Here is a 24169-nt window from a genome sequence, read left to right as displayed (position 1 = left end):
AGCTTAATGTACAGGTAAATGAGCACGCAACATAATACTTACTGCTCACATTTCTTAAATGCTTTTAGTAGCAAATTCTACTGAATATCCCAGACTTCATTCCTATAACCTGTGGTTCCCTTCCTATGTTGTTTGGAGAGATTGATGAATGTTCAATATTTCATAGCTGAAGTTTCATAGATGTAGTTCAAATGTCACTCTATTCTCTAGAGAAACTCCTTTTTCAAGATTCAGCAGGTTATCATTTTCTTTTGCTTGCTCAGTGGTTGTTTTTGTACAGCAGCTTTTAAGAAATAAGCTCTAGATGAGAAGAATAGTTTAGGTAATATTAACAAAACTAAACACAATCTCTTAAATACAAATAAGCCTATTTTTGATTTGTTTTCCATTCAGGTTACATTTGAAAAACCCTATCATGCTCTGACCCCTTTCATTCCAATCTCCTCTTGTCTGAAAGTCCAGAGTCAAAGATTTGCAGACAAATTATACAGGTCTAGTATTTGCACCCATATACAAAACATGGTCCTTTGAAACGTTCCCCTTTCCAAGCATCTGGTCTCTGGGAAGAAAGTCAAAGGAGGGCAAATGACAGGTGAGGATGAGGGCATGTTAAGTATTCAAAGCTCACCCATGCATTATCTTGCTATAATGCTTATAGCAATGCATTAAGGTAAACCAATATAAATATTTCTAATACTTCATATACAGTGGGGTCTCCACTTAAGAACTTAATCTGTATTGGAAGGTGGTTCTCAAATTGAAAAGTTCTTATGTTGAATCTGCATTTCCCATAGGAATGCATTGAAAACCATTTAATCTGTATCTGCTCTTTTCCATCCATAGAAACTACAGTGGAACCTCTACTTAAGAACTTAATCCGTTTTGGAATGGTGTTCTTAAGTTGAAACGTTCTTAAGTTGAAGCAAAATTTCCCATAGGAATGGACTGAAAACCAATTAATCCGTTCTGGCTGTTTTTTTGTTATGTAGAGGTGCGTTCGTACATTGAAGCATTAGTTCCCATAGGAACTAATGCAAAGCTGGTTAATACGTACTCTACCACTAGGGGGAGAATTTTTTTTTTAACCTAAGATGACCTAAGGTTAAAAAAAGAGCAGGAAAGGTTTTTTTTCCTGTTCTTATCTTGGATTTCTGTTCTCAAGTAGAAGCAAAATTTAGCAAATGGAGCTGTTCTTAAGTTGGATTGTTCTTAAGTAGGGACGTTCTTAAGTAGAGACCCCACTGTAGCAGGGATGACTTTAAGGATCAAATTAGCCATTAAAGGCAATATGTGATGCCTCCAATTAAGCCATTTTCCATCTGATAATGGAGTTTTCTCTGAAGTAGGTGCCTCAGCAATAACCCCAATAAATTAAATCTGTGCTTACCTCCAATGACCAAAAAAAGTAAAACATGATGAATGTAAAATAGATATGTGAGGGAAATGATGTGCACTGAGATACAAACATATTTCACCTCTTGAAAAAGCACTTCTTCAAAATATATGCTAAACATATCATCTAATTTGATCCCAAAGTGTCCTCCAGCTGGACCAAGACTATGTGATGAATTCATGAAACAAGCAAGATTGAAACTAGGGATTTCAGAGGGACAAACTGATCTCCATATAATGACTGCTGAAACTGTACATTCTTACACTGTTATTAATGCAGTGGCTGCTGAGATAAGACTGGGAAGTGATGGTTTTTAATGCTGCATTACACTAGCACAAAAGAATTTTGGTAGGCAGTAGATGCGGGGTGATATTGTGATATCCTTTTGAAATCAATCAACATTATCATTTCTTCTGTGTCAAATAACAGTGCTTCTCTTTTCCTGGGAATTTGATTAGTTTAATGGCTTGTCTTTGGTTTGTTTGATATTTTGGTTATTTTTATTGTTCACTTCTGGGATGGATATGTGTTTCTTTTACTCTCTCTAGAACTTAATTATGCATATTCAACACACTGGGCATACATTTGTACATGTAATGTCATTCACATGGCACATGGGATTCCAAAGCCCAGTCCTGCCCCATTCAAAAGAAACTGCCTGAGTTACCCAGTTTCAGAACTAGATATATTCCAGTAATAGCACCAGATATATGACCTGTACATTGGGCATAGGAAATGGCATCCAAAATCCTGAAAATATACTGTGTCCAACTGAAAGAAGACACCAAGAGGACTTTGAGGGTTGGGGGTGGAGACAATACACTTTATTTTCCTTTACTTCCTCGGGAAAAACTTCAGAGAGACATACATTACATGCCTGTTCTATTATTGAATGATGACTGTCTAGCATTTGACCCTCTGAATGCAGGATGCTGCTATTATCACATGGATAGTCTAACCAACTTTTCAGAGCCTTGACATGAATGAAACTGAAGCTCAGCTAAACCTTTGAGATACTGTGACACTGTTTCTGGTAGGAGTTTAAAGGTACGCAATCCATTTTTGTACCTTGCTTGTTCCATTTTCGTGGGCTGAGGGTGGGCTTGACAAGGACATCTACAGACCACATCTACAGTGTCCTTCACAGAGAAAAAACTTTCTTTATTATTTTTGAAATTAAATTATTATTTTATTTTAAAAAACCGATTCAAAATAGTATAACAGAACAATACGTACTGTGTTACAATCGTCGTCGTTGTTTAGTCGTGTCCGACTCTTCGTGACAATAATAACTTTCTTTTTTTATAAACTCTTGTTTACATTTTTATGTCTAGCTAATATTGCTTAGAATAACAAGCAGCCCATCCTGAATCCACAATTGTTCTTGTTAATTTTCAGAGTCTTACCTTCAAACCCTAGACCCCTCACCAAGACCTTTCTCTTCACCAGTGAGATTTCCCAGCTTTCTGGCTTCATATCATCATAAAATAACATAAAATAAAATAGCAGAGTTGAAGGGGCCTATAAGGCCGTTGAATCCAGCCCCCTGCTCAAAACAGGAATACAAATCAAAGTATCTTGAATGCCTCCAGTGTAGGACTGATCACCACCTCCTGAGATAATTGGTCCCATTGTCACACTGCTCTAAATGTTAGGACGTTTTCACTGATACTAACTGAAATCTGTTTTCCTGTAACTTGAGCCTATTATTATGTGCCATTCACTATGGGCTGATAAAGAACAGTCCTTGCCTTTCCTCTGTATGACAATCTTTAAAATATGTTGTGCTGGGGAAAAAAATGACAAACTCAAGTGTACACCCAAGGCACATGCATGAGCGGACTACTCTGCCAGGGAAGTGAGTTTTTCTGCTTTCTGCCAGAGGTTTTGAGGCAGATTTCAATGAATTGTTTCTGCGTATGTGAATACCCTGCTCTGTGTTTCTTTGTGTGTGTTTTGCCAGCTGTCGGTCAGCCCAGCCAAGCCTTTCTTCCCTCTGCTTTCAGCCCCCATCTCCTTCCTCCCCTTCTACCCCTCCCTCAACCAGCCTCTTCTCCTCACCCCTTCCCTGTTTTCTATTCCCTTCAGTGACCTGCTACCACCCTCATCCCTTGCCCCCCTTTCCATTTCCACCACTTTCATGATTTCATAAGATTTTTATATGAGAGCCTCATCAAGCCACTCATTTGTGCCCAGAGGCTACTGATCCAAGGCACGCCTGGGTCTCATGTTTTATGTGCTTTGTGAGGACTCTTGTCTGTGACCCATGTTTCTCTGGTTTGAGCTGATCCTACATATAAAAATCATGGGGATCCATGGGGAGAGTTTCTCCAGGAATTGGAGCCCAAAGGGAAAGGTGGTTCCTCCTCCTCCTCCTCCGTGGGCTTGTTCTCTAGCTGGAAGGTTTGGGTTTCTTGCATCTAGGGGGAGAGATACCACCCTTGCGCCTCCCTCACTGTAACTCTCTCTTTTCTGTGTGTGCATGTGTGTATGTGCATTTGTGTGTGTGCTTATGCACCAGGTTTGCCAGAAAAATATCCTTGCCCCTCTTCCATTCATCCTTCTCCCCCTCCCTTTCCGTTCTCCCCCCCTGCCCCCCATCAGATTCACCTGACAGGAGAGGAAGGTGGCTGCAATGATGGTATTGGTGGTGGCAGGATGAGGACACACACGACACCACAAAAGCTTGGGACTTGGGCTAAAATCCATGTGACTCGACCACAAATCCAAAAAATACATTTGCTCTGGCAGTTTATTCTGGCAGTGGGAACAGGCCCTTAGTCTTCTTTTCTCAAGGCTAAACATGCCCAGTTCTTTCAGTCTTTCCTCCTAGGGCTTGGTTTCCTGCCCCCTGATCATCCTTGTTGCCCTCCTCTGAACTCACTCCAGCATCCTTCTTAAAGTGCAGTATCTAGAACTGGACCTGTTACTCAAGACAAGGCCTAACCAGTGCCAAGTACAGGGGAATTAGTACTATGTTCCCCTACTTTTTTAAAAAAGTTATTTTGACCAAGAAACTGCTAAATTCTGTGCTGTTCAATGCCTTTTTGAGGAATTTTAACAAAGTAGTTATAGCATTTTACATAGGAATAAAAAAATCTGGACACATTGGTGTTTCTTCCAGGAAAAAAAGATCGAAGAAATCTCATGACATTTCTTGGGGTGGGGTGAACAAATCTCTTACACAGAAAAATATTGCTGCAAGGAGAAAGGGTTTTTCCCCCTCCATTTCTCACCAAAAGTGAGAGGGGCAAGCTTCTCATCTCTAGATAGAGCCAAGTACTATAGTAGATGGCCTGGTATGAGGAAATTCCTTTCTTGTCACTTGAACCTATTACTTCAGGCCCTACCCTCTGGAGCTACAAAAATGAGACTGCTCCACCCCTTCAAATATTCAAAGGTGATGTGCTCTGAAAGCTCACTTGGAGCAGCAATGAATCCACCTTATGTTCATGACGTTGTGCTGGTCCCATTTTCTGGACTAGACCACGAAAGGCTTGAGGTGAGTAGAAAAAAATGGGACAATTTGTGACAACATGAAAGGGATGGCTGATCCACCATTTACCCTGAGAGTTCTTTTAGCTTGGGTTTACATTCTTATTTGGATGGGGGACTTTATCAAAACTGGAGACAAAATACCTAACTCCACAGTATATAGAACTTCTATCAATTTTAGCTGCAGCACTTCCAGGAGGAAATTGGGGGGGGGGGGGAGGGAGAACTATCCACCTTTCCTGGAAATTTGGGCATGTGTACCCATCTCCTTCCCTTTCATTCAAGAGGCTGTTCTTGGGAGAACTTGGGGTGAAGGCCTTCAGATGGTGCTTGGTTCACTTGCCATTGAAAAAGAGGCTACACAGTGGTGCACATCATGCCCTCCCATGGATTCACACAGCAGAGAAGCTGGAGTTGGTGGTGCTTTGGTTGGCCTGGATCAATTGCCCAGTGGAGGGTGAGGCTAGTCAGTTGTAGCCATTAATGTTGTGACTATTTTCATTCCATCAAGATGTCTGTATGGACTAGTGGTTAACCATCACAATCAGTTCTTCCTTCTTTGCCATTCAGACCATGACTCTTCCCAACGTCAATTTTGTCATTTCTCTGGTTTTGGGAATTAACCTTGGCCCTATTCATTTGTTGGCAATGCTAGTCTCCATTAAGCAGTTATGCTGTCTTAAAATTATTTTTCACAACATGAAGTTTACCACTCATTCATAACATTCCCTATTACGAATCCTGTGTATTTATATTCATTTATGGCAGAACATCAAGTATATCTTGGTGATCACACAGATTATCCAGATTTATGGTGGCAACCTTTTTCAGCCGCATGTCACTATAACTTTCAGCAAATATGTAGCCCTATGTAAACAGCATCCAATTTATTTAGGACACTCACTAAGTCATTTCAATAAACAAAATGATGTTGTAATTTAGGGTTAGACGATACTGTAAAAATACTTTCAATCTAACCTGCAAAATTCAGCCAATTAAATTGCGGCCAGTATCTCCAGACTCCCAAATGCATTTTATTGGATTTATTTACAGACAGAGCTTGCACTCATTCAGTGCAGATAGTCTGTGTAACTCAGTATCTAGGCCTGCAGCCTGTTCTGGACCCCAAAGTATGTGGTGTTTGATTGATGGGGCCCCTGCAGGGCAGAAAAAGTCAGGTGATCTTTACAACCTTGTTCACAGTGTTGCTGGACCGATTATCCTGCAAGAAATGAGCAGCAGCCTTTTAAGAGCTTTCTTGCATTTCTGGTGAAGTCCTAAACTCTTGGAAAGAAAGTTTGCTTCAAGCATATATGAAGTTATGGTATGGATGCATTCTGATCTCAATAAAACCATACAACTCACAGATGAATCCTATGAGTGGAGGCATTGTATATAATCATCAGATTTGCATCCAGACTGAATTTAGATCATTAAATTATCCAGGCAGCAAATAAATCAGTGTCGTTATTGATTGACTGTATTTATGTACTACAGTATCTCTGAATATGCCACACTTCCCTGGAACTCAAGACTGCTCATAACATAATTAAGTAAAAGAATACTACAAAAATACAGTGTTTTCCAGGGCATGTTTAATTAATACAAACCCTTCACAGTGAATTAAATAACTTTGCCACTTCAAATATTGTACAGATGGAAAGAACAGAAACTACCAAATGCACAAGTAAAAGCAGCTTTATAGATACCGATAAAGGTTTCACATCTGAATTAAAACAAAGGCAATAGGTTGGGAAGTTTTTTTGCTTTCTGAAATCACCCAAACTATTGCACCTGCAACTTTATGTCTTCCAGCTCTCCAGTGCCCCTCTATATTTGCTTTTCCCAATAAAAATATGTAGAAGACATATCACCGAATCAGAGGCCTGGAAAAATTCCTCTCTTACAGGTCCAGAGTGTTTGTGGTGTCCTGCTGGGGTGCTAGCGTCGAAGAAAGGTGATTAAGAGCCCTAGCTATGATGGAGAGGTGGTTGTTCATCATCTTCAACTCTGCCAGTATGTCAGAGAGAGTTGCAGGTGCCTGCTCAGATTGCATCTGAGTGTCCTGAAATGCTGCTGATGAGCAAACAGATTCAGGAGGCTGCTGCTTAATGAATCCTGCTTGAATGTTTTCCCCTTCACTGAGGATAGGCAGGTATGTGCTTCCACATCTCTTCAGGTGATCTACCTGGCCAGTCCCCATGGATGTCTGTTCTTCCTCCTTTCCCCGCTTTGTGGTGGACATTACTGACGCAAGGTATGGAAACCAATCAATGAGGTGGGAGGCCTGGCTAGGAGAAATTGCTACACCTGCTGGTGAATACATGCTAGGTTGGGTAGCTGAAGCAGAGGTGGATGGTGGTACAGTGGAAGGAAGCCCAGGATGCAAGGAGGAGATGGAAGTAGACGATGTGTTCACTTTTGCAGAAGCTGATGTTTGTGGTGGCACTTCAGGGTTCAAGGCTATGGTGCAGGTGGGCAGTGGTGCTGAAAACATGGAAGCTTCACAGCCATATGGAGGAGATGGTGAAGGAGGAGCTGTGAGGGTGGCTGGATCTTCAGAAGAGGATGGTGAGGCAGTGGCAGAGGGAGTCTCTGGAGTGCAAGGTTCTGAGTCTGCAAAAGTCATAACAATAACCATAACCATACAAGTAACATGAGTAACTAGAGACACAGGTGCCATTGGTTGGATGAAAACAGACCTTATGAAAATACATGTTATCCTGGACTAATTATTCCTTTTAAAAGAAGAGACTCTGGCTGGCGGGGCACCCAATGCCTGGATCCATTACAGTCCTTTATGCTCAGGACTGCATCATTTAGTCTCCTTCTAACTCCAATTTAGGCATGCCTCGCCTCTCTTCTGTCTCCTCCTTCGTTTGAGCCAAAGGGAAGTGTGTGTGGCCCAGAGACATTCCTTCTTACTAAAAGAACTGAAACAGCTCACCAGGACACAATTCAGCTAGCAGGAGGCTTGCTTTGTCAGCATCTCTTCACAGAAGGATTAGAGCCCAGGACACTGGAAACATGATGGTGCACCATATGGGAACGTAATTGTTTGTATTACTTCTCAAATGTCTTGCTGTTGGCCTCCTCCACTGGAAATGGTGGCAGAGAGCAGAATATAGAGAAGGTGGTTCCAAGCAAGAGTATGTAGACATCCTTTGCCAAAATTTCCTGATCTCCCCCAACAGACAGTATGCAAAGCCCTACTCATTTAATATCCTGATACACTGATGTACCCCTATTTTGGGAGGCACTGCCTCATATATGGCTCCCTGTGCAATTTGCAATCTGGTGGCTTAAGTGTATAAATCATGCTTTTGCGCTTCTTCCCCAGGAATGACAGGGACCCCATTAGTCTGTAGTGCAAGGAAGGAAGACAAGCTGGACTACTGTTACTAGGATCAGAACAATTCCTGAAAGCATAGGACCTCCATACAGGATCTCCAATGCCATTTTTAAAGTGTCTTAAAATGTTTGAAACCTGTTTTAAATGCTTGGAATCGTTAGTGCACCTTGTAAAACCTTTGCAGAATTAATTTGGCTTTGTTCTGACTCTTTGTTAATTTTTGGTGAATTTTTCCCCCCATTGGAATGCATTGAATAGGTTTGACAGCTGTAGGGTTGACAGCTGTCAAACCTACAGTTTGCTAAGCGAGGCACCACTGTACTAAGAAGTGCCTTATACAAACTGACACTGCACAGACTAACACAAGGCAACTGAAGAGAAGTGTGGGAAGAACACAAAAACCAAAGGTGAATAACAGACCAGAAGAACAGTACCTGTTGTGATGAAGGGCAGACATCATAAGAAAACAAGAACAGGATGTTTGGGAAGAAGAGGCTGAACACACTGCTTTAAAAAATAAGGCACATAGAAAGGTGTGATCAGAATGCTAATAGAAATTTCAACAAGACCATTGATCTGCTGTTCTGAAATTATCCTCAGTTGCAAAGTTGGTCTTCTGATGAAGCACAGAAATCATCACAGATCCAGCAAGTGCAAAGCCAGTAGGCTACAAGAAGTTGTGATGGCAAATTCAGACTTCCAGAGTTTTCAGTGTGTTCTATGTTTCCTCCAGCAAACATCACAGGCTATTTGATTTAGCTTATCTATCACTAAAAGCTGATGTTGGCTTGTATTTGCCTGTAGATCTGTGAAGATTTCATTTTTTGGTCAGGCCACTTTTGTTGTCTCATTGAATTATACCTAGCCTGAAATCCAATAGTTTATAGTGGTGCCACCTTTCTATACATATGCAGCTTTGGAGAAAAATGTGGGGAATAGACTTCAAGATATGCATACAGAGTATTTTTAAAAAACTAAAACTTTTTAAAAACATGTTACTAATTTGGAATAAGTATAGGAAAAAATATTCCATTAACGTAACCTGTTGTAGTATTGGAAAAACTTCCAGGAACTGTGGAATAGAATATTGAGAATTTATTAAGGAAGAAATAAGTTAAAAGGCTGTTTGCAAAGGATGGGTAATAGAGAGTAAATAATAGCATTATTAGCATTGTCTTTGTCTTATTCAATTAGAGCAATGGACTAAAGAATGGGGGAAATGGTAAATGTAGGGATCTTAGAAGATCTGAAGAACTGATAGTACAGAAGTAAAATGTAGATGAAAAGAAGATGATTGAAGAAGAGATAACAAGTAAAATTTATAAGATTTTAATAGAAGCAGAGGACCAACAAGATGTTCTTAAGGCAATATGCAAATATGATTTTGGAGAAGAAATAAGCACCAAAATGTGGAAGAATACAAGGGATAAAAGAATATTAAAGTGTATGTCCTTAAGTATAAAGGATTTTTTAAATAAATGAGTTTGCTATTTAAGTCCAGTGAAATTAAATCACGTAGATACTAAATATTATAATTTATGCTGGACACCATGTTAGGAAGAGGGTCCTTGCTTCCATATGTGGTGGTAAAGTGAGTATATATTGCAATTCTGGAAGTTGGTCTTTAAGGAAATAAATGAAAAAATTAAGTTAAATATGGACATCTGCCCCAATACTTGATAAGGATCAACAGAGTTGGGCAACAAATAATTGCCTTGATGATCCCAGGCCTGGAGGCCCTCCATGTATCAGTGAGAGCCAGGGACAGATTTGGGATGGTGCTGGTTTACCGTGCTCCCTGCGATCCAGTTCTCTCCTTTCTGGAGCTGGTGGGCTTCGTCTCAGCAGCAGCATTGAGATCTCCCTGGGGGATTTCAATGTCCATGCAGGGAGCCATAGGTCCAGCTCTTGAGTTCTTGGATACCATGGCTTCCTTCTCTTTGCACTGTACATGATTTATCTGGGATTGGTCATATGGACAGGTCTCCCAGTAGTATCTCTTGTGACCAATTTGCGTCCTCCTTTAAACATAAAGTGGAGGCCATCCACCAGGACCTGGATTTCTCCTCTTTACCAGCAGATCGAGCCAAGATGTCTTCTGCACCAACTTGCCCAGTGAGTTTAACACACTTTCAGCCTGTGACGTCAGTTGAGGTCGACAGTTGAGTGCTTGATCCTTGTAGGGCCATCATTTCTTCACTAGACCCTTGCCCAGCCTGGCTGCTGAAAGTGGCCAGACCTATAACAACAGAGTGGGCCACTGCCATTATATCAATGGGTCTCTACTTGAGGGCAGGTTGCCCCTTGCCCCTAAGGAGAAACTCATAAGACTGATTTGGAAAAAGCCCAATTTGGTGGTGGACGACATAAACAACTACAGACCTGTTGGCAATGCCCCTTTTATGAGCAAGCTAGTGGAGAGAGTGGTGGCCTACCAACTTTGGGCACTTCTGGAGGAAATCAATGCTTTCAATCCATTCTAGTCTGGGTTCAGGCCGCATCATGGCACAGAGACAGCATTGGTCTGCCTGCAAGATAACTTGTTAAGGGAGGCCAATAAGGGCAAAATGTCCTTGTTGGTCTTCCTTGACCTGTCAGTGGCCTTTGATACCATCGACCACAGTATCCTCCTGGGAAGCCACTCTGGGTTGTGGATTGGCGATCTGGCCTTGGCCTGGCTCTGGCCCTTCCTGGAGGACCGCCCTCAGAGAGTGCAGCTTGGGGAGATGCTGTCTGCTCTGTGGATTCTCAACTGTGGAGTCCCTCTGGGGTCAATCATCTCCCCAAAGCTAATATCTATGTGGAACCACTGGGGAAGGTCATCAGGAGGTTCATGTCACCAATACACAGATGACACCCAGCTCTATCTCTCCTTCCATCCCTCTGCAGACGATGTTGTTCCATCCCTTGAGCACTGCCTGGATGCCATGCTGTGGTGGATGAGGGATAACAGACTGAAGCTGAACCAGGACAAGACAGAAATCCTGTGGGTTGGGGCCCCTAGTGTTTGCAGTCTGGGTGATTACCTTTCTATGGGGGGGGCTACTCTTTCTGCAAAGGATGAGGTATGCAGCTTGGGCGTATTGCTAGACCCAGTGCTATCTATGGAATCTCAGGTTGTGTATGTGCTCTGTGCCACCTACTTCCATCTAAGGTGGATTGCCCAGCTGTGTCCCTACCTTGACACCAGGTCCCTCACCAAGCTGGTCCATGCATTGGTAGTCTCAAGATTAGACTATTGTAATGCTCTCTATGTGGGGCTGTCCTTGGTGCTGTTAGAGAGACTCAGCAGGTCCAGAACCTGGCCACCAGATTGTTGAGTGGGGTAAGGAGATACCAACATATTTCCCCTACCCTGGCTGCCCTGCACTGGTTACCTGTCCACTTCTGTACCAGCTTCAAGGTGATGATACTAACCTATAGGGGCCTAAACAGTTTGTGACTTCGATATCTGGCAGCATGCCTCCTTCCAACTAGATTTACCCATTCTATAAGAACTTCCGAGGCCAGGCAGATGAGAATCCTGTCCCGAAGAGAGGCCCAGAAAATGACAACCAGAAACTGGGTCTTCTTGGCAGTAACCCCAAAAATGTGGAATAGCCCCCTACCTGAAATTCACCTGGCCCCTTCATTGGAAATGTTCAAAAGATCACAAAAAACATGGCTATTCAGACTAGCCTTCCCAGACTTTAGACCACCTTGATACAGTGGTACTCTTATTAATTATATGCTCAACGTTTCACCATGCTCTCTTTGTTTTAATTTTTTACTGTATTTTATTTATCGTCTGTACATTGTTTCAGTTGCTGTTGATCATTTGTGTATTATTGTTTTATACTTTGTAATTGCAAATTGCCCAGAGTGACCTGGGTCGCCAGATGGGCGGTAAATAAATAAATAAATAAATAAATAAATAAATAAATAAATAAATAAATAAATAAATAAATAAATAAATAAATAAATAAATAAATAAAAAAAATTAATTAATTTCAGATTTATTAACAGCAGCACAATTAATGATAGCAAGGAAATGTTAAGCATGATTTTCAGTTAGATGAATGGCATAAAGAAATGAATATGCAATATTAAAGAATATAATACTATTTTACTGGTATTTGGAGATATTCAACTGACTTTGTGTTAATAAAGGGGAAGGATTGTGCGCCATCCCAAAAATCAATGCTTAAAAAAAGAAATGACAACCCACTAAAAGCTACTGTAAGAATCTGATTCTTTCAGTATATTCCGTCATTGATCCCAAAGTGACTATCACAGAAAGTGGAAATTTCAAAAAAGATGTAAGAGTGAAACAGCTGATGTGCAATACATCTATAAATTCCAACATGCAACTACATGTTTAAACAGAGATCAGGGCTTCTTAGCACATTAGTACAAGGTGTTTTCCATCGCAAAACATTGTCCTCAGCAGAACCGACATTTTCCTGATACAAGAACACATTCTTCCAACACCCCCCTCCCAAAGACAAAAGCCTACCCATTGTGTACTAGGTGTTTTCTTTTAGCAAATTACCTATTGCCAAGATGTTTTTGTAATCAACAATTTGAAAGTTCATTGTTCTGCTAATAATGCAGTTGTCATATTCTGTATCATATTTAAGTTGTTCTCAAGCCCCAACAATCATGTGCACTGTAGTTGAAATCCTATTGCAGGGCTCGGCATATGCAAGGGGAATGATGTCATCATCAGTGGGAAATCACTGTTAAGATTTCCTTTGGTGATTCTGAGGTGCACATGGCTTCACGGCATTGTGTACAAATCACATGCATCCAAAACCACCAAAGGAAACTTTTAACTAGCAGTGATTTGCCACTGATGGTGACATCATTTCCCCTGCACACATGGAGCTGAGCAACATGATTTCAGCCTGAGTATATTAGCCTATTGCCTAAATATTGTACACTATATGAAGATGTAGATTCTAATCCACTGAAAATCATACTGAAATAAATGGATTATTCTTAAGCGTGCCAAAAGAGTACATTTTGTTGTGTTTTGTTGGGTTGTTTCTATGAAAATTGTGTAGACCAAGGAGTCTGGTTGCACCATTAGGCAGAATGAGGTGGCTCTCTCAGATAGCAGATGGAAGGGAGCAATGGCAGTAATCCTCCTCCTGATGCTCTTGAGTTTCCTTGGCCATTTCCATTGTGGAGGATATAGCTGTCTGTTACCTGGTGCACTCTGCAGCTGCTGTGCGGCACATACCAAGGCATGGCATTGTTCCAACTCTTGTCATATGACAGAGGTAGCTCATTGTGGTTGTTTGTGGAATCTGTGAGATGTGAATAATTCCTCTTTGCAAGCTTTGTGTATTATTAGAATGCACTTCATCTTTTAAAAATCAAGTTTCTGTCAAGTTGATTCCATCATATGATTTACTTAAGCACCATGAAAACAATGCAGTAATAACTAAAAGCAAACATTGATTTGCTGAGGACAAATCCTGCCTGACTAATCTTATCTCATTTTTTGATTGGGTAAATGGTGGGAATGCTGTAGACATAACATGTTTTAACTTCAACAGAACCTTCAATAAAGTGCTCTATGATATTCTGATCAGCAAGCTAATTAGGTCTGGGCTGGATAGAACAACTATCAAGTGAATACACACTTGGTTACAGAATCATACTCAGACAGTGCTATCAATGAGTCCTTTTCAAACTGAGGGGAGATAACAAGTGATGTACCTGTGACAGGCAGTCTCACTAAGCGTCAGCGAGGAGAAGCTGATTGGCTGGGGTGGAGCCAATGACAACTTGCCAGGTGAGTTGAAGTAAAGTAAAAATGAGTCTGATGGGAAGTTAATAGTCAGAGAGGGCTGGAGGGAGGTTAATACATAGTTTACCAGTATAGTACTGTGGTTTTCAAAAAAAAAAAAGAATTGTCTATCATAGGTACACTGTTACGAAAGAACTTGTTATAGTTTAAAAGTTGGTTCTTTAAAACACAAAAAACTGCACGAAAGAATTGTGCCAGGTAACCATTATGCTTCATAAAATAAAATACATTATTGTTTCTTTTATAATTGAATCAGTTTGGCTCTTATGTTTTGGGGTTTAGAATAGCCCAGGAAAGGGACTAGAATAGTTGGAAAACTGATTAGCCAGGTGGGCTGGTCACAGTACCACAAGGCTCAATCCTGGGCCCAGTGGCCTTCAACTTCTTTATTAATGATGTGGATCAGTGGGTGCAGGGAATGCTTATCAAATTTGAGGATAACACAAAATTTGGCAGAATAGCTACCACCTTGAAAGACAGGAAGAAAATTCAAAATATCTTGCTAGATTTTAGGACTGGGATGAAAACAACAGAATGAAATGTAACAGGGTTAAGTGCAAAGTTCTACACCTGGGGGTGGGATCCCAGTATAAGAGGAGAGGCTACTTGGCTCAGCAAGAAGGATCTTGGAATTATGGCAAATCACAAGCTAAATATGAGCCAATAGTGCAATGTGGCTGCAAAAAAGGCAAATGCAATTTTAGAGTGCATTAACAGAAGTACAGTCTCCAAATCCCATGAAGTACAAGTCCCCCTCTATTCAGCACTGGTTAGGCTTCACCTTGAGTACTGTGACCAGTTCTGGACACCACACTTTAAGAAGGTCACCAACAAACTAGAAAGACTTCAGAGGAGGGCAACAAGGATGATAAATGGACTGGAAACCAAGCCTCCGGAGGAAAGACTGATAGAAATGGACATGTTTAGCATTGAGAAAAGAAGACTAAGGGGTGATATGATAACACTTTTCAAATATTTGAAAGGTTGTCATACAGAGAAGCGGCCAAATCTGTTCTTGATCATCCTAGAGTACAGGACACGTAATAATGGACCCAAGTTACAGGAAGCCAAATTTCAGCTGAACATCAAGAAAAACTCTCTGATATTCTATGACCAGTGCAAAAATGTAACCGATTACCTTGGGAGATGGTGAGCATTACAACTGGGTCATTCAAAGGAAAATTGGACAACTATCTGTCAGATCTACTTTGTTTTGGATTCCGGCACTGAGCAGGGATTGAACTAGATAGCTTTATAGGCCCTTCAAACTCAATTATTTTATGATTCAATGATTCTATGACTTTTTTCAGGGTTTTCTAGGTATAAAGTACTCAGACGTGGTTTGCTATTCCTTCTTCTGGGAGCACCCTGGAATCATACTGCTTGGTTATACAGGTTGACTATTCTCCCATGAGGTACATTGGGGAATCAAGCTCTTAGCCTCTGGCTCCAGTTCAGTAAGCTATCCAGCCAGCCACTTAAGCTATCACATGAAACATTATAGATGTTACATGGAATGCAGAAACACTGCTCAATATCTAAAAAGAAAATACCTGAATGATGTATGTGAATTGTTATTTTTCAGAGTTTATTCTAATTCTTTTTCTTTTTAAATTTAAATCCTGTCCCATAGCTACCTCAACATGAAAGAGAAATGACATAACTTATATGCTTAGTCATGTGATTTAAGTGATTAATTAACTAGTCTCCAATTGGATTCTTGGCTGCATGCCAAAATTTCAGACCGGTGCATAATGGGGAAACCAAGCAAGGACTAATTAATTAGCGTAAATTAGCTGCTGCAAGTTTCAACACGTCCTGTGTGCTGATATAACTATGGAACATGATTTCGGCCCTTGTTTGCTTGCACTAAACATGTGTTTGTATTTTAACAGAGTATCCTCAGGTGCATAAAAATTGTACTCGAAATAATGCTCTTTCAGGGTATGTTTTCCAGTGGAGGTTTTGTGACAGCACAGCAGAAAGGATTCTACAAGCAAAATCAAAAGATGGGGTGTCCCAAACAAAAATTCATAACTATGAAACTGGGCCTCGGATCAGCACCAAATTCAGCATAGATACAATAGAAATACTGCTCTTGCTCTGTGCCAAATTTGGAGAAGTTTCAGCAAAAGGTTTTTGTGATTTTAAAAAAAGCAACAATGTTTTATTCCTGTAAAGACACAAGTGACCAGAAATCTACAACTAATTGAGAGATGAAAAATGTATGACAAAATTTGCATTGTTGTTGCTGTTTACTCATTAAGTCATGCCTGACTCTTCATGACCAGAGCACATCAGGACTTCCTGTTTTCCACTGCCTCCCGGAGTTTGCTCAAATTCATGTTGGTAGCTTCAATGACACTGTCCAACCATCTCATCCTTTGTTGTCCCCTTCTCCTCTTGCCTTCACACTTTCCCAATATCAGGGCCTTTTCCAGAGAGTCTTCTCTTCTCATGGCCAAAGTATTGGAGACTCAGCTTCAGGATCTGTCCTCCCAGTGAGCACTCAGGGTTGATTTCCTTTAGAATGGATAGGTTTGTTCGACTTGCAGTCCAGGGGACTCTCAAGAATTTCTTCCAGCACCACAATTCAAAAGCATCAATTCTTCGGCAGTCAGCCTTCTTTATGATCCAGCTCTCACTTCCATACATTGCTGCTGGAAAAACCATAGCTTTAACTGTGCAGACCTTTGTCAGCAAGGTGATGTCTTTTAAAAGATGCTGTCTAGGTTTCTCATCGCTTTCCTCCCAAGAAGCAGGCATCCTTTAATTTTGTGGCTGCTGTCACCATCTGCAGTGATCATGTAGCCCAAGAAAATAAAATCCGTCACTGCCTCCATATCTTCTCCTTCTATTTGCCAGGAGGTGATGGGACCAGTGGCTATGATCTTAGTTTTTTTGATGTTGAGCTTCCGACCATTTTTTGCGCTCTCCTCTTTTACCCTCCGTAAGAGGTTCCTTAATTCCTCCTTACTTTCTGCCATCAGAGTGGTATCATCTGCATATCTGAGGTTGTTGATATTTCTTCCGGCAATCTTAATTCCGGTTTGGGATTCCTCCGTTGCTGCCTTTCACATGATGTATTCCACATATAAATTAAATAAGCAGGGAGAAAATATACAGCCTCGTCGTACTTCTTTCCCAATTTTGAAGCAATCAGTTCTTCCATATCCAGTTCTAACTGTTGCTTCCTGTCCCACATATAGATTTCTCAGGAGATAGATAAGGTGATCGGGCTCTCCCATTTCTTTTAGAATGTGCCATAGTTTGCTGTGGTCAATACAGTCAAAGGCTTTTGTGTAGTCAATGAAGCAGAAGTAGATGTTTTTCTGGAACTCTCTGGCTTTCTCCATAATTCAGCGCATGTTAGCAAATTCATCTCTAGTTCTTCTGCCCCTTTGAAATCCAGTTTGTACTTCTGGGAATTCGTGGTCCACATACTGCTGAAGCCTGCCTTGTAGGATTTTGAGCATAACCTTGCTAGCATGTGAAATGAGTGCAATTGTATGGTAGTTGGAGCATTCTTTGGCACTGCCTTTGTTTGGGATTGGGATGTAAATCGATCTTTTCCAATCCCCTGGCCACTGCTGAGTTTTCCAAACTTGCTAACATATTGAGTGTACAGTGGGGTCTTGACTTAAGAACGGCTTGAGTTAAGAACATTTTGACTTAAGAACCACTCTCATAGGAAAATATTGACTTGATTTACATACTTAGATTTGAGTTAAGAACTGAAAAAAACCACGTGGGAGGCAGGGAAAGTGCAAAATTTGAACTTTCAGTTAACTGTTGGCCAGTGAAAAGGGTGCCTGTCTGCTTCCTCACTCCTCCCAGCATTTAGAGAGTGGATTGGGAGACAGTCTTCAGACTGCCTGGTACTGTACTGCCTGGACTGTATTTTCCCTGCCTTCCCTGAACCTTTCTTGACCTAAGAAAAAAAGAAACAAAATATCCCCCTCTAGTGGTCGAAGGCAGAATAGCAGCTTCCCATTAGTTTCTATGGATGGAAAAGAGCAGATACGGATCAAATGGTTTTCAATGCATTCCTATGGGAAATGCAGATTTGACCTGAGAACTTTTTGACTTGAGAACCGCCTTCCAATACGGATTAAGTTCTCAAGTCAAGACCCCACTGTAGCACCTTAACAGCGTCATCTTTTAAGATTTTAAGTAGTTCCACTGGAATGCCATCCCCTCCACTGGCCTTGTTGTTACCCATGCTTTCTAAGGCCCACTTGACTTCACTCTCTAGGATGTCTGGCTGAAGGTCAGCAACCACACTATCTGGGTTATCCGGGATATCCAAATCTTTCTGGTATAGTTCCTCTGTGTATTCTTGCCACCTCTTCTTGATGTCTTCTGCTTCTGTGAGGTCCCTACCATTATTGCCCTTTATCATGTACATCTTTGCACAAAATGTTCCTTTAAATTTGCATATCTGGGTAGAAAAACCTCCCTTTTAACCTCTTTTTTTTCCATCCACAGGAATTGGACCATTCATGACCCTTTAATTACTGCTTTTTAACCCATAAAACTTCTGAAGCCACTACTTTTTTATAACTTCTGAGAATTCTAAAGAAACTATTTGCATAGTATAGCATTCTGACTAATCGGAATGTATCCCCAGTCAGCCCACAGGGAAGGTTTCTGTCACTTTTAACCCTGCCATGGCCTTCAGTGTGAAAAAAAAAAATCATTTAACTCCTTCCTGGCCACACATTCTTAGCTCCTGCCTGTGGAACCATTGTAAAAGCTATTTCTAAAATAGATAAGAATATACAGCAGCTCATTCATTTAAGCTGTGAAATTACTAGTTTTTTTCCATTTATGGCTATGAATGATCTCAAAAGACATTTTACTCAAGTTTACTCATGAGTAATCTTACCCTGTTTATGCCTATATTTATGGATGCACATGATTTTATATGATTTTTAAAATGTTATCCTCCCTAAAAGAATGTCATATCATAGATGATATTTGACCCCAAAGACTTCACCACAGAAATCATGGGTCCTTCAATGTGTGGCTTTGCAGTGGTGCATAAACATGGAGATGGTGCACGGATTCACATGGATCCACATGATTTTTCTGCAGAACCATCCCAAAAATCACTGTCTACTCGTAGGCTCCATTTCTGCCCATAGACAACACCACAAAAATCATGGGCCCTTCAGTGCATGGTTTTGCAGTGATGCAAAAACATGGATCTGATGCATGGATCTCCGTGAATCTGCATAAGGGAATAGGGGCAAAGAAGAAGAAAAGCCCGCACAGGTTGTGTGCTGTGAATGCAGCTTGCCAGTGGGTGTGCGGCAGCAAGTGCTGTCTTTGCAATTGGGTAAAGTGCAGCCGGTTATTTACAAGATAAAATTATTTAGTTTTCTTGTTACATTTGTATTGTCATAAAGAGGAACGATATGGGGAACTGGGCTTTTTAAGAGGATTGCCTGAGCTATATCTAATGGCAATCTGCCAAAGACTCAATAAACTACTTTCCCTATCTATCTATTTATTCATGCATGAATGCATGCATGGATTGAACACCTGGCAAGCTCCATTATGTGTCTGGTTGCCTGAATTCAGCTTGTTGGGTAGCAGATTGCATATGCCTGTTCAGGAATGTAATGGAAATATCAATTGTGTCCTAATTTTACCTTGGGTCTGGAGCTGATTATCTAGCCCCCTAAATTCTTAATCTGTGATTTGCAGAACCCCCCCCCCATGGGCCGTGATGTCCTTACAGGGGGTCTGTGAAGGCTTGAAGAAATGTTATGATCTTTTGCAAGAAAGAAAGAAAGAAAGAAAGAAAGAAAGAAAGAAAGAAAGAAAGAAAGAAAGAAAGAAAGAAAGAAAGAAAGAAAGAAAGAAAGAAAGAAAGAAAGAAAGAAAGAAAGAAAGAAAGAAAGAAAATGGTAATTTATCTTGCTTCTTTATGTAAAACCTGGCTTTTCTAACCTACTGCCTCCATTAAAAACAAACAAAAGTTAAAAATGGTTATGAAAATAAATGTTTGATATCAAATATCTGTTTGATGTTTCTGCACTTGATGAGAACATGCAGGTGAATGGTGCTGAGTGGCTGAGAGACAGCACGTGACAGTCAGAAGCCATGGAAAAAGATATTCAGAGTCAGTCAGTGTCAGTGTGAGTGTGTGTTTGGTTGAATTTTGTGATTGTGTTCCTTATGTTAATAAAACTGGTTATTATCAGGTAAGGTGAATTTTCAATATTGCAGTTAATTTTGTAACAATTCATTTTGATTGAACCACAGAATGGAACACTGGCTGAATTTGAAATGTAAAAGAACTGATGATGTTGATGAGAGTGCATCCTGTTCAAAGCAGAATGAAGCTTCTTCCAGTCATCTTTAAAAGTGTCACTGTTATAGCAAGGAACATCTGTCAATTAGCTTCACATGCATAGAAACTTTGTGGTGCAGTGGTAGAGCAGCCAAAACTGTGATCACGACCCGGGGTTCAGTCCCAGGTAGCTGGCTCAAGGTTGACTCAGCCTTCTGTCCTTCCAAAGTTGGTAAAATCAGTACCCAGCTCACGGGGGCGGGGCAATGTGTAGCTTCCATAATTAACTTGTAAATCACCCAGAGAGTGCTTGAAGCACTATGGGGTGGTATATAAGCATCGTGCTTTGCTTTGCTTTGCTTTGTATAGCTCGCAAAGACAAGCAACTACCACAGTGTGTGTTGTGTTATGAGACATTGTTCAACGAGGTCATGAAAACATCAAAATTCTGAAGACATCTCAATATGAAACATAAAGAACATGCCACAAAGAGCATTAATTTTTTTCAAAAATAAGGAGTATGAGCTTCGTGAAAGTAAGAAAACGGTTAAAAAAAAAGACTGCAACTGGTTGTAATAATGAAAATGCAGCATGTATGTTGTTCCGAAGGGACATGGTGGCCCTGCGGGTTAAACGGCAGAAGCCTCTGTGCTGTAAGGTCTGTAGATCTTCAGCTGTAAGATCAAATCCACGTGATGGAGTGAACCCCCATCGCTTGTCTCAGCTCCCACCAACCTAGCAGTTCGAAAGGACGCAAATGCGAGTAAATAAATAGGGACCATCTTGGTGGGAAGGTAACAGCATTCCGTGTCTAAGTCGCACTGGCCATGTGACCACGGAAGATTGTCTTTGGACAAATGCTGGCTCTATGGCTTGGAAATGGGGATAAGCCCTGCCCCTTAGAGTCGAACACGACTGGACAAAAATTGCCAAATTTTTTGTAACTCTGATGGTGTTATTTCAGAGATCTGCAACTGTTTATAATACTGTGTGAAATTTCTTGATATTATTCCCAAAGCCCCAAAGACTATGGGGACCCCTGAAGTGTGTTTCATCCACAAGTGACATGTGTCAATCGCCAGACCTCTGTCTTCATTAGTTTTTCCAATTCTTTAGTTTCAACTCTGGCATCCTCTGAAATTGCAATACAATGATCCAGACACTTCTTCATTCTATTACTACTACGTCTGGTGTGTTATGTTCAAGGTGTCTATCAATTTGGATCTGGAAATCACAGAAGACCTTAACTTCATCATTTTCTTACACCTTCTCTACCTGATGTTCCCATGGGTTTCTGCAGATTGGCAAGTTATATTTTTTGCATAATGACCAGTGCACTAATTTTCCCACTCTATCATGTCTATTTTTTAATCATCATTATCACCATCATCCCCTCCATTGGTACAGGTTTTGTTGAGGTGGAGGGGTTTGCATGCTTCAGTGAAGTTGAGAGCTATGCTGGAAGGGTCTCCCAAGCCAGACAGGTCTCAGCTGAGAAGCCAGACCAACTGTGACCACCAACCATCAATTATGATGAGAGGAAATAAACAGAAAGCCATACCAGATTAGACGTTGCCCAAGACAACAAAGACCGTGTCAGAAGCTATAGCCCCTGGGTATCTGGTGACAAATAGGTTACAGGGCTCAGTAGACCCTGTGGAGGAACCAGGACAGGCTGCTGCAAAGCCACTGGAATAATGTAAACTCAAAACTTGGACTCTTGCCAAAAAACCAGAGAAATTATGAAATGTTACTTATGAGGCAAACCGAACAGCCCATGGTTTTCCAAAAAAGAATGATGGAAATCTGGAAAAAGAAACACTCACATAGTAACTGAGCAATGATTAATGGACCAGATAAGGTTTATCATACGGACTAAAGTGTTTTCAGAAAAGCAATTGCAAGAACTAGAAAAGGTGGCAAAAGAAAAATCAACATAGAACAATGGCCACAGTATGGAAGACAACTGGAGGGCAGAGGTAGACAAAATAGTGGAAGAAAACGTATCAACAGAGGAATAACTTATGGAACAACCCAGAAATTAAGAGTTTTTTTGCAGTTTGTAAACAGATGCCATGGCTATTATGGTAGCTGTACTATACATGAGCTGGCTTGTTTCCTTTAGCGTGTTGGTTCTGATGGTTCTGATTATTACATTTGCATCATTCAATATATCTTTTACTGGTTTACTTTGTAATTAGAGCAAAGTGGGGAGCCTCTGTCTTTCTATGTTCTGGCTAACATGGATTACTATTTTCCCCCTCAGTGATGTCTACTGTTCTGTCAACTCATAATTTCTAAGTTGTTCCATAAGTATCCATTGATACGTTTTCTTCCATTATTTTGTCTACCTCTATCCTCCATTTGTCTTCCATACTACGGTTATTGTTCTGTGTTCATTTTTCTTTTCTAGTTCTTGCAATTCCTGTTCTGAAAACACTTTACTCCAGATGATAAAACTTCTCTGGTCCATTAATTGTTGTTCAGTTATGGTACTGTGTAGGTGTTTCCTTTTCCAAATTCCCATCATTTTTTTGAAAACCATGGGCTGTTGGGTTTGTGCAGCACAGCAAACATTTCATAATTTCTTGATTTTTAGCGGGAGTCCAAGTTTTGTGTTTATGCTGTTCCAGTAGCTTTGCTGCAGTCTGTCCTGGTCCTTCAACAGGGTCTGCTGAGCCCTGTAGCCCATTTGTCTTCAGATGTCCAGAGGCTATAGCATCTGATGCAGTCCTTGTTGACCCGGGTTGACTGATTCGATATGGATTCCTGTTTATTTTCTTTCGTCATAATTGATGATTGGTGGTCACAGTTGGTCTGGTTTCTCAGCTGAGACCTGTCTGGCTTGGGAGACCCTTAAGCATAACTCTCAACCTCACTGAAGTGCAAAAAACCCTCTGCCTCAACAAGGCCTATGCTGATGGAGAGGATGATTATGATAATTTTTATGGAATCATTCCAATAAAATATTGTAACTGGAGTGTGTGCATTAACAGATTAAATTATTTCCCCCCTCTTTCCAAATCTGAAGACCCTTCATGAAAAACTTTAAATAAATACTTGATGCACTTTAGAGTTTTTAATCTTGAGTTAAGTCTTGGACGTCAGTGGCAACAAAAAATATTTAAACGAAGTACATGGTAAAGAAAAGGTTAAGAACCACTGATCTCATCCACAGGCCTTCACCAAAGGAATTCCTTGCACATAGTAACCCACTATAATAACAATTTCACTAATATCATATTTATATTTATATAATTATATTTTTCATCAGTATATTTCTCACTGTTCTGTGCCACAAGTAACACAGGAAGGTGAAAGAAGGGAAGTTGAGCATACAGATTATCCAGGAAAAATACAAGACAGTTGGGCCTTGCCCTCTTGTTAATATAAACAACATGACTGAGGAACAATGAAGAGTTGAATGAGATACCTTCAGAGTCCCAAAAGATAGCGAGCAAAGCCTGCCTATCAGCTTAGAGAGTGCTCCTCTATTCACTATTCTGCCTGGAGTTATTTTTATTAGCTGCTCACTGGAAGGACAGATCCTGAAGCTGAGGCTCCAATACTTTGGCCATCTCATGAGAAGACTCCTTGGAAAAGCCCCTAGTGTTTGGAAAGTGTGAAGGCAAGAGGAGAAGGGGACAACAGAGGACGAGATGGTTGGACAGTGTCATCGAAGCTACCAGAATGAATGTGACCGAACTCCGGAAGGCAGTGGAACAGGAGGGCCTGGCGTGCTCTGGTCCATGGGGTCACGAAGAGTTGGACACGACTTAATGTCTAAACAACAACAACAAAACTCAATCTTTTCTCCATTATTCTGAACAA

The 24169-nt window shown here is 40.8% G+C and overlaps 1 protein-coding gene across 4 annotated transcripts in view; it reads right to left on the bottom strand.

Moving 5' to 3' along the window:
• Positions 1-2005: 2005 nt before the first annotated feature.
• RUNX2 (RUNX family transcription factor 2) overlaps positions 2006-24169 on the bottom strand; it is a 324192-nt gene continuing 302028 nt past the window's right edge. For all 4 annotated transcript variants that reach the window (XM_073004363.2, XM_073004369.2, XM_073004373.2 and 1 more), the window contains one exon: positions 2006-7504. In XM_073004363.2, the coding sequence (XP_072860464.2) occupies positions 6792-7504 (713 nt within the window). In that variant the 3' untranslated portion in view covers positions 2006-6791. The remainder of the gene's footprint in view (positions 7505-24169) is intronic.

The sequence above is a fragment of the Pogona vitticeps genome, chromosome 1 (assembly GCF_051106095.1).
Source record: "Pogona vitticeps strain Pit_001003342236 chromosome 1, PviZW2.1, whole genome shotgun sequence".
Classification (NCBI taxonomy): domain Eukaryota; kingdom Metazoa; phylum Chordata; class Lepidosauria; order Squamata; family Agamidae; genus Pogona; species Pogona vitticeps.
Note: the sequence above shows the minus strand (reverse complement) of the source record. Positions and strands in the feature narration are given on the sequence as shown.